The sequence below is a fragment of the Photinus pyralis genome, unplaced genomic scaffold, assembly GCF_008802855.1.
Source record: "Photinus pyralis isolate 1611_PpyrPB1 unplaced genomic scaffold, Ppyr1.3 Ppyr1.4_LG2, whole genome shotgun sequence".
In the NCBI taxonomy this organism is placed as follows: Eukaryota; Metazoa; Arthropoda; class Insecta; order Coleoptera; family Lampyridae; genus Photinus; species Photinus pyralis.
This window is the reverse complement of record NW_022170403.1, coordinates 42,856,866-42,867,947: the sequence shown is the minus strand read 5'-3', so window position 1 is coordinate 42,867,947 and position 11,082 is coordinate 42,856,866. Positions and strand designations below refer to the sequence as shown.

Here is an 11,082-nt window from a genome sequence, read left to right as displayed (position 1 = left end):
CTATAGTTCACAATATGATTTAAATTTTTTATAAGAATCTCTCGATGTTGATTGATAATATTGCGTTTTTCAACACATTCATATTCTTAGGGATTCTTTCCTATCGGATTCCACTTTTCTACTCATTAACTACGTTCTATTTGAAATTTTTTTTAGTAATATTTTTGGACTTCCTCAAAAAATACTGTTAAAGAATAAAAACATCAAAGTAGGCCTACGACTTTGAAATTTTTAGATAAACTCAGTTTTTTATTCTGAACAACTTCTCTTAATAACATTTTTGAGTACCTCGTCCCCAAAGAGCACTTTACTGGTATGCAAAAAAACGTTTTAAGAAAAATTTTTAAGACACCTTTGATTTTTCTAAACTAAAATTATGTCATCAATTAGTTGGCAGACAAGCAGGACTGATCCCTAGATGCTTAAAATTTAATTCGAAAATTGTTTTCTTCTACGAGACGGCCAAACAATCGGGGGAGGGAGAGCACTATATTATAATTCTCCTCCAAAAATTTTCTTACTTATATTCATATAATTTTGAAATGACCAGCGTGCTAATAGTCCAAGCAACGAAGACCAAAAAATACCAAATAGCGGAAATAATTCATGTAGAAGCCAATTTTTGCACACTTGTAGAGGAAGGTGTTCTTAACAACATACTAAAAGTCCTGGGGGGTGAGGGTGGAGCTAAGGGTGTAGGGGGTGTCTAAAGGTCCTATTTTTCAGTTTTTTGTCAATAACTCGTAAAATAATGCCCACTTTTTTGCTAGGATCAATGCTCAAGGAGATATATGGAGGTGAGAGGGGGTGTAAAATTTAAAAAAAAAAGTTTTAAGTTAAAGTTTTAAGTTAAAAATAATATGTTCATTGCTGAAAATGAAGTAATTAGTGAATGAATTATTATTATATATATCTTGACAATTAAATTTCGTCAAAATCTAAATCTTCATCGATGCTTTCTTCGACGGGGGCTCCGTTCGTACATGAGCCGAGGCATCCACAGGCACCGGAGCAGGTAATCCCTGCCTTTCGGCAACCGCAGCGCACCCCACACCCAGTCATGCATCGACAAAAGATCATTTTCAGAATGGATTCGGGTGCCACAGGGTCTTTCGTGTAAACTGGGTTAAGGATACCATCTTTTCCCTTGACCCAACCCCATTGTATGGGGGGTAGGGGGTTTCCGAGCCACTGTTGTATCTGTAAGAAAGTAATGAGACCAACGTAAGAATTCATCACAAATTAATATTTGTAATTTAAAGAAAGCATTAGGTATTTTAAGATACAAGTAAATGGATTTACCTGTAGGTATGCTCTGAGCGAGTGTTGCTTTGAAGCTCCTTTGGTAGGCGGAAGAGTGGCCATATCTGACTTGGGCTTCATTGCAGCTTTTAAAAATGCTGAGTATCTAAGTTCGTTTAGATTATTTTGATGAGCAGGCGCTTTGTATATAGCCAGGAAAAGTTTCTCACCAGCCTCTTCAATATCCTCAGGTGATGTTGAGGGATCTTTAAATATTGTGGACATGTCTTGAGTAAGGCCAGGATTTTCCTTGAAAAGCTTAGCTATTCCCACTTTACTCTTCCCATGTACCGCCGAGGTAGTGTCGCATCCGGAGAAGCTATGGAGAAGGAGAATCGTTTTGGCGACCGGATGTTGTTGAAGTTGCCGCACTGAAAACAATTTGGTCTCCACATTACCACGGCCTGGCTTCATGAAGTATATATTGGTTGATTGTGGTGCCAACCCAATGAGGAGAACTATCAAGTCCACATCCTCCCCAACTATTACTGCAGTTGGATGTACAGCAGCTTTATCCAACCCGCACCTCACAATAGTGCCGTCAGCATCCCCTGTAGCTATAGTAGTTTCCTGCTGCTGTCATTTTCTCACTGAGCAAGGTGAATCAGCCTTGTTTTGTTTCTTTCATTAGCAAGAAAATGCTCTTGTTGAACTGTGATGGTCGTGTTTTCTTGAAAGTTGATGTCAACAGAAGTTTTTGAGATCCCTCTTCGCTTCTGCTCCGCTCGTTTTGTGCTGTCGACATGACTATAACCATAAAAAACCACCATACAATTTTCACCGTAATGTTTTTGTGCATAGGCAATGTACTGTTGGGAAATTGATAAAATGTTGGAGGACTGTTTCCACTTCACACGGTGGAGGAGGAAACCGCCATCTACTACAACGGTGCTCTGGGTGAGATCGAGGGTTGCGTTGTCCTCTGCCGGCAAAACATCATAGAGGGCTGATTTTTTCCCTTTTCGCATTCCGCCTTCGTTGAACAGAACCAAGGGGTATGGAGTTAATTCATATGCTAAAAGCTCTGCTACATCGCTGTCGTTCTTTTTTACTATGACAGTTCGTTGAAAAATTGTCAGGGGGTTAATACTCGCACTTTCTCACCATTAATTTTTACAGTGTTACTTATACTGGCTATTGACAAAAACCACATTCTTTTTAGATTGCTTCATGTCACCGAATTTGCTGCCAATAAAACTTTGCATTGTTTTGGTTCCAATATCGAGGGCTTGGTGGCAGTTTATTTTGGAACTTCCCAAGATGCCCGATGACAGCGACATTAGCGAATCCAACTTCGGAAAAGGGGGATGGTCATTGAACCATTCGTGAATCTTAGCTCGATCTCGTGAATCTCTTGTTTGCCTTGATACCCGAAAATCAACGTGTTGCTCTCTAGTTGCGAAAACCACTTCAGCAAACTTGTTATTGTTGAAAAATTAATTATTTAATTGTCAAGATACATAATTAATTCACTAATCACTTCATTTTTAACAATAAACATGTTATATTTAACTTAAAACATTTCTTTTTTTTTTTTAAAACTTTCTAAAATTGTACACCCCCTCCCACCTCCATATCTCCTTGAGCATTGATCCTAGCAAAAAAATGTATAAGTAGAACCTTTTTTATAGATAACTTTTATGTAGATTAATTTAGTATACCAGTGGGAACAAAAAGAAAAGAAAGCGCACCACATTTAAAATATGTCAAATCATTTTAAATAAAGAAATGAAATTAAAATTATTAACAAGATATAATGATGTATTTTGCATTATCAATATAAAAAGAACGTATTAAATACGGCGGATCAATTACTCATTTGACAATTTTATTTCTAAATGCAGATTGCACATCTTCACAACTGACGGAATAGTGTTTACAACCACATCCCTCTGTACTAAACTAACCACAAATTCCATTGTCCCAGATTATTATTAGATTATTCAACTGTCTGAAAAATACAATACAATCTTTGCTTTACTTTTATTATAAAAACACTTTATAAAATTATACAGAAATGCTTGTAATACATTCTTAAAATCAATTTTACAGACGCGGTAACAGTAACAAATACAATAAACAATAAAATTTGGACGACTTGAAATATTTGTTTGTGAAGAACAGATGGAATAGAAATTTAACCAATTAAATTTTTTTTAACTTGAATATGCAACAAATGCACTTAAATATAGAGATGTACGTGGTCAAGAATACATTTTAGCAAATGTATAACTCACATATACAGTAAATCTGTACATCACTTCCACTTCATAATTCACTATTAGGTTTACCTAAAATAATTAAAAATAACACTAACATAGTTTTTATCAGTAGATAAAATAAAATACTACAATCTACGACTTCTGTACATGCATTTTAATCTATCGTCTATGTTGTATATTAAAGCCACAAGTTATTAAATACTTATGAAACCCCATAAATCTGTTTAATCATACTTTAGTTCTTGTAATGAAGTTTTCTAAGCTGAGTTGAACAGATTTCTTTTCATTTTTTATCTGGTTTAAAGAACGATTTAGCTTTGACTTGCGATTCCTTTTGACCTTATGTGGCGATTCACAAATTTTAAGAAAATTACGTTTCTGTAAACATGGGGGTTTAGAAATGACACTATTTAAGAATAATTCGACACTATTTGCATGCAGTGGTATTTTAGGCGAACTGTCTACTACTTGCGTATAACTAACAAATTCAACCTCACTGTCATCATCCAATGGTATTTGTTGAGCTGTTATTTCAGTTTCAGGTTCAAGAGTTTCCGTATGTTGTAGTAAGGACAATGAATTTTCCTCAATTGTAGTCAAATGTTCGATTTCTTCGTGACTTACATTGTTGTCTTTGAATTTTTTAGCAAAGCTTACATTTACTTCTTGATCGCCACTATTTGTTATATCCTGAAAGGATCTCTTTCGAACGTTTTGTTCAGATACACCTCTTTCAGGGTTAGTTGTTTTTTTTTCTTCTGTTCTGTTAGGGTTTGGTAATGGTTCTACGTTCTCGCAATCATCTTGAAAGGATGAGTTGTTGTCTTCGCAATCAGTGAAATAATCTCGATCTAAAATTTCTATGTCTATAAATTCATCTTCATTGGTTTGCTCCGGTTGGGGTGGATCGTCGATTGTGGTATTTTCCTCTCCGCTCAATGTGCAAACGTCACACAAAAATCGTCGCTTAAATTCTGTGCAACCTACATGAGTTCCAACAGAGCCACAAGTCTTGCATAATATCAATTTCCACTTTCCTTTGTCGGTACTAAAATTTCTTCCATCTGGACAAAGACATTTGAGAGAGTCGCAGGTGTCATGAACGTATAGCAAATCAGAGAAAGCATTGCGATCTAGTTCCCACGAGGCGTCTTGTTCTGGCACGAAAACTCCCCACATTCGAATCGATTCGATAAAATCTGTGTTGTTATTGCAACCAGGGCACTTTGTAAAATATCCAGCATTAAGCGCCATTTGCCTTAAACAATCAATGTGCAAAAGAACTCGCGACTTACAACAGCTAGCCCAATAAACCTGAGACGGCTTCGTCTTTTCATGAAAATCATCTAAACATATCAAACAATAATAATCTTTCAGCGATTTCTTAATAGATGCTGGTAAATTTGAAGGTTTCGTGTGCAAATTGCAATGAGTAGTGAACTTTGTAAAATGAAACATCGCATTATTTAAATAACCGCAATACATGTGAAATTTCCGATTACAATGCCTATGCACACAACCTAATGAAGCGTTCATTTTATTACAATAACAACATTTTTTTGATTTCGATCGTCCTACTTCTTTAGTAATATCTGAATGCAGGAAACCCAAAATGCCTTCTTCATCTTCTCCAGATTGGGTGATGGTTTCGCTTAGCAACAAACAATAATAATGGACCCAGACGTTTTTCAATTTATATAATTTTCCAAATTTTATTTCATCGTTTACGTCGATTCTACACATAACGCATATCTTGGGCACCTGCCTACTTTTCCCCATTGTTGGTTCCCCTCACCGATTTCTGAAAATCAAAAATATTCACTTATTAAGTGAAAGTTTCTCTATTTAAATAAGGATGTACTTATATGTAAAATATTATTACGTTGTTGCATTTGTAAAACATATGTAATTGAAAAATTACCAACATTTCAGATTTTCGTCCTAAGAGGAGTAACTTTAGTGCATTTTCCATGCATAGATCAGTATACTTCCCGAAAGATGGACACAAGCATTTTTATGGTTAAACAGCGGATATTTGATTTATGCTATAGTATATACAATATGTTTGTCGTTCAGAAAAGTGTCTGTGGTTAAAATTTCAAAAAACATGTCTCCGTAGATAAATAAAAAAATTGGCATTGCGCAATCTGCGCATGTACACGTCTGATTTTTACTATATGCGATATGTTTTTCTTTACTAAAAGCTGCTATGGTTAAAATTTCGAAGAATTATCTTCATAAATAAGAAAGTTGGCATTGAGTAGACTTCACATGCGTACATCTCTGTTTACAATATGCGATATGTTTGACTTTACTACAAACATCTGTAGTTAAAATTTCAAAAAATATTGCTGTGTAAATTACAGGGGGGTGTCGTTTCCCTAGGTTGAAGCAATGCCAAAGATGAGAGCGAGCCATCCTGTATGTAAAATTATTCTTATTCGGCAATCAAACAATTTTTTTCTTTCAAATTTAGACTTTAATATTGAAATTGCAGTAGCTGATTACCAAAGTACAAAAAATAGCATATATACCACAGGACTAAAGTGCGTCCTAATCACACGGATGCACCCTCGAGTTTAACACACACTTAATATACTATTACTTAATAAAAGTAGCAGTTTTTATGGTATATTGCTCCTATACTGCCTTGTATAAGTTAGCGGATTGGCAGATGGGCGGGGATTATCATAAGTCATTCCATTTTATTTCACTATTAGGTAGTGATAATCAGAATCAGAAACAAAATCCTGGAATTTGCGGATTTTGATTGAGGTCTTCGTAATTTTCAAAGTGTAAGAGTTTGATATCAATGTTAAGCTTATTGTTTGGGTCGGAATCCATTCGTGCCCTGAGGGGAACTTAAAAAGAGACAAGAAAATAATGGTAATTTGAGTTAGGTAGGTAGGGGCCTTAGCATTAATTTTTTAGAAAAGAAGTTTGCATTGTTGAAGTTAGTGGTTACAGGAATTTGTAGGAAGTTTAGACGTAGATGTTTGCTAAGATTTGTTAAGGTGTGTTTTTGCTATTTAGATTTGATTAGGATGTTTATTATAGGATTAATTATAGGGGTAGGTGAATAATGTGATAATGGAGTGTGGGATTTAAAGGGTTTAGAACACTACTTCTAACAGATTTTAATAGATTTAGAAGCATTTGATTTGATTGTTGACCAAACTGGAAAATATTGAATTTTTTGTGGCCACAGAAAAAAAAAGTCAGATGGAGTTAATCTAAGATGATAGGAAATGTCTATATTTCTGCTTAAATCCGGTCATCATAATATTCGGTCATCATCTTGAGTGCAATGGAAAGTTGTTCGGTCGGAAAAATGGCGAACTGATGTGTGTAGTTTACTTTTCAACACGGCTCTAATTCTCTCCGTATTTAATGGTGTACACCCTGATGATGGAAGACCAGTGCCACATTTCCCACTTCCAGGAACATTTGCGGCTCGATTTGCGGCATCATCAAACACAGGTGATCTGACCCCAACAATACGTGTTATTATTTCTTATTTATTGTTTCTCTCACTCTTGTACATCTTGAAAAAAAATGGTTTGTTTAGTTTAAAAATCCGATATGTATGGTCGGCTGGTAGGGTACCCACATTTTGGTGGATTTCGCTAAAAACCTTCCACAAGATAGTACCTACTTAATTTTTGGGGCACTTCTCATTGCTCGAGCTTCTATTGGCGACACGAGAAAGAGAGACAACGATTCGAGATTTACGAAACGTTAAACCGCGTGACAAAATTCGCAACGGAAGATAAAAGGCGCCCGAAGTTGACTACCTCTCGAAGACGCGCGCGCGCGCCTTGCAAAAGGTCGTTAATTTCGCCCCTAGGACAAAAAACAAAATTCCGCCGCGCGTTTACAACATCTTTCCGACGACACCAATTTGAAAAGAATCGGACAAAAACTGTAGTAGAAGATAGGAAAAAACTGAAAAACCTTCATGTCAGTAAACTACGCTCGAGGATGACGTCCAGATGTCGCCAACCCCACATCATGTAGCCCTGTCCCTAAGGTTGACAAATTACACGGCCTTGTAGATACACGTACACCCGTTGCCTTTCTACAAGAGTTCTTCTCCGCGCCCATATTTGCTGCCAGCCAGCCAAATAAATTTGCAAAAATGCGCTAAAAAACGCTCGCATTGCTCAGAGTATGCAGACAACGAGTAAATGACATCTTTCATTTGGGCATAAGATTAAAATAATGTATGATTTGAGTGAAAAATTTAAATTTTTGGAAATATGTGAACCGCTCGATTGTAAATAAAATAAAATACATTCTTCGATTTAAACACGAATTTGCAAATTAGGTTTCAGGTTTCTCATTAATATGCGAAACCAATGTTATGCAAATTCTGCCGAAGAGCATCCTCACCAGACACAGACAATAATCGTTACTTGATTTTAATCCGTGCGATTAGTTAACCAGGCTAGACCTGAGTTCTTTTTGCGTAACATTTTAAACAAATCAGTAGGCTGTGAAATACGAGTAGATACACAAGAAGTAATTGACAGTTTACGGTTTTATCATACAATTCGAATCAATTTTACATGTAAACAATATAGAAAAATGCAAATTAGGGGACGTGTATAAAAGAGAAGGGATGAAAGATTCTATAAAGAAACTTTGTAATTGTATCGGCCCAGTGAAAACTGGAGATGTAAACGGAAAACCAAAATAAAATTATGATGTTATATTAGCATCTAAATTGTACGCTGCATGTGTTGCCTATATTCATGACGAAAAACTTTGAACACATTTTTTGTTCTTTAAAAACAAAATGTAGTCGCTGCTGCAAGTTAAAATAACAATCAATGGGTACATCAAGGAATAAATGCCATGTTATCAAGATGAATTTTGTTGTTATCTACATTTGGAAGAATATGCCAAAGGCGATATTAGGAAACTGCTTCGGTAAGTATGTACAGTAATAGTTAATTAGAAAGAGTTAATGACATTTACTTACAGCAATAACGTTACAGACCAACATTGACCTATGGTAAAGAGAAAGTCCGGTGCTGAACGAATCTCAAAAAACCAGACTACAAGGATCATGACTGATAGCTAAAGTAGAGGTTTTCTTTCAAGTTGGCGCTATAATGTATTTAACTGGAATTCACAGTAGTGACCGAAGGCTTTAATTCGAGAAGAAGAACATACAGGGTGATTCCTATAGTACCTGCCACCGTTTGGGAGCGTATAGGGGGTGCCTAGGGGAGTATTTTGATATAGGACACTTGGGGTCGGAAATCTAAAATAAGGGCGCCAGAACCAAATTTATCTTCTGGAATTTCACGCCTGTATGTAGGCAACCCAACCGACCGACGTTTCGCGCGGAGCGATGCAGAGCGAGTTAGCGCGAGGAAGCGACATGGGAGGGAAGGAGGGAAAACGACAGTCAAAAGCAATAACGTTTACAAGTGTTCAACGTGGCCACCGTTGTTCTCAATGCACTTCCTACATCTAGCCAACTATTATTATACTATTGCCATAGTGTTTATTCCATTGAGTTAGAAAACTAATGGAGTGAATATAATGGTGGAGGGGGTAAGAATTTTTGTAGACGGAAGTTGCCACAGATAGAGGCCACTCGCGTGGATAGGTTCCCGTAAAGGTACATTTTGGCCGACATTATTTGACATATGAAAACGCGGGTCCTGTCACTCTCAGTTTTCCACCAAATTCAAATTTTATTAAATTTGCCATTTTAAAGTACCTAATAATTTCGGATCGGTGTTGTGCTCTGGTTTATATAAATAACTAACTGCCGCATAGTGTTTTTATCACAGGCAATTTTGTGAATTGAGAATGATTAGCTGCGTATCATGCAAAATTTCTCATAAAGGGAAGGAACATGGCATTTCCTTTCATCGGTAAGACATCGTCATTTATCATGTTGTAGGCGAGGTTGTAGGTACCTAGTTTATGATTCTTAGTTTTCCAAACGAACCGGTACTTCGAGCAAAATGGTTACCTAACATTTGTAAATATATCTCAAGAACAGCTCTCGAAATTTACTTTTGTGCTCACACGCTTCATTGACTGTGATTTCGACCAAAGGTTGCACCGGAAAATTTTCATCAAATATCTCGTCAAATATGCAGTAGGTAGGTACTATCAAAACTTGTAATGAACCTGAGACCAACCAATCAATTGTAGCTATTGATCAACACAGTGAATTTAATGGGAGTTGTCAAGTTGTAGTGGTTATAGTAAACTGGCCTTAATTATACTACTGGAACACATCGATGTATATTTAGATTTGTAATCAATGATTAAATTAAATCTGCATACTTTCCCATCCTTGTCTATTTTGTTTACTTTACCACGAGCATGTATTTTACTCCTATACGTTTTTTTATGTTATTATTCCTATTAGTGGAAAGAAAATTATATCTCTACGCCACTGAAGTGAGACGCTAATGATAACGGAAGTGGTGTGGTACTTTAATCACAGTTAGAGGCCACTTTTGGTTCCCGTGGTCTACGTCTGGCCAAGCATTTGATTCCCTCCATTAGTTTTCTAACTCAATGGTTTATTCACTTGATACGCGTCGTTGCAGACGGGATTTCGTGGGTTTAAACAAAATTCTGATCAAGTGTCAGCCACACATCGCCGCCTGAGTTCGCTCCGTGTGCACCGCCGGCCGGTTGGGTTGCCTACCTACAGGCGCGAAATTCCAGAAGGTAAATTTGGCTCTGGCACCCTTATTTTAGATTTTCGACCCCAAGTGTCCTATATCAAAATACTCCCCTACGCACCACCTACACGCTCCCAAACGGTGGCAGGTACTATAGGAATCACCCTGTATTCTTTCCGAAAATACAGCGACATTTGGTTTGTAATATGGAAGTCAGCAGAAACTGGTATTATAAACAAAACAAACGGTGGCACGTTAAAGCAAATCCAAATTTTAGCGCGCTTGCGTTTGCGCAGTACAGGGAGTCAGTGTGGAACACATCTGCAAGTGACGTAGCACTAGGGAAGTGGGGGCATGTGTGTGGCTTTCTATCCCTTATATATATATGCTTTCTATATTACGGTGGCTTCGATTCGTTCCACTTACCCGTATAACATCATAGCCGGTCTATAATAATTAATTCAAAATTAAGGTTTGTTATTTGAGGAAGCGATAGGTTAGTGATATGAACACTAACTTACAAACACGAAGGTGCCGGGGTCGAATCCTGGGCCCGTCAACAAACAGCCTTTAATGTTTTTCCACCTCGAGGCCGCGTCAGCCTCGTTAAAAATTAGTACCTGGGGTAACAATGGGAAGCTTTGAAGCGTAGTGGTTGCCACACTACTTCCCTGGAATTCATTCCAGTTGGGGGCCGGGTTAAATGAAGTGATCCATACCCACTTATCCCATAAACCACTACCAGATGTTCTAACGCGGGGCTATTTTAATTTCGTTAAAGCTGATACACTTTTGTTATTGTTTTATGTAAAAATGATTGTTCTCACTTAGGGTTAACATTGACGTCGAAGTGATAAATAATGAAATTAGCACTCGTGTTATAAATGTGACTGCAAGTA

The 11,082-nt window shown here is 36.9% G+C and overlaps 2 protein-coding genes and 1 long non-coding RNA gene across 3 annotated transcripts; 1 reads left to right on the top strand and 2 right to left on the bottom strand.

Moving 5' to 3' along the window:
- Window positions 1-863: 863 nt before the first annotated feature.
- LOC116164437 lies at window positions 864-2,441 on the bottom strand. The gene is made up of 2 exons (XM_031478620.1): window positions 1,303-2,441; window positions 864-1,200 (listed from the first exon to the last, which is right to left on the bottom strand). The coding sequence occupies exons 1-2, from the start codon at window positions 1,714-1,716 to the stop codon at window positions 922-924; spliced, it is 693 nt and encodes a 230-aa protein (XP_031334480.1). The 5' UTR covers window positions 1,717-2,441; the 3' UTR covers window positions 864-921.
- A 1,311-nt stretch (window positions 2,442-3,752) lies between these two features.
- Window positions 3,753-5,303, bottom strand: LOC116164029. The gene has a single exon (XM_031478156.1). The coding sequence runs from the start codon at window positions 5,301-5,303 to the stop codon at window positions 3,753-3,755; it is 1,551 nt and encodes a 516-aa protein (XP_031334016.1).
- A 3,122-nt stretch (window positions 5,304-8,425) lies between these two features.
- Window positions 8,426-8,571, top strand: LOC116163342. Its single transcript, XR_004143726.1, has 2 exons — window positions 8,426-8,456; window positions 8,511-8,571. It is a non-coding gene; the product is annotated as an uncharacterized LOC116163342 (long non-coding RNA).
- Window positions 8,572-11,082: the final 2,511 nt, after the last annotated feature.

Bases quoted from the DNA above. Each gene is read 5' to 3' on its own strand.
- LOC116164437 (XM_031478620.1), bottom strand. From the start codon at position 1,716: ATGAAGCCAGGCCGTGGTAATGTGGAGACCAAATTGTTTTCAGTGCGG. The intron at 1,201-1,302 runs GTAAATCCATTT...ACTTTCTTACAG, and splicing joins CGCTCAGAGCATACCTACAG to ATACAACAGTGGCTCGGAAA.
- LOC116164029 (XM_031478156.1), bottom strand. From the start codon at position 5,303: ATGGGGAAAAGTAGGCAGGTGCCCAAGATATGCGTTATGTGTAGAATC.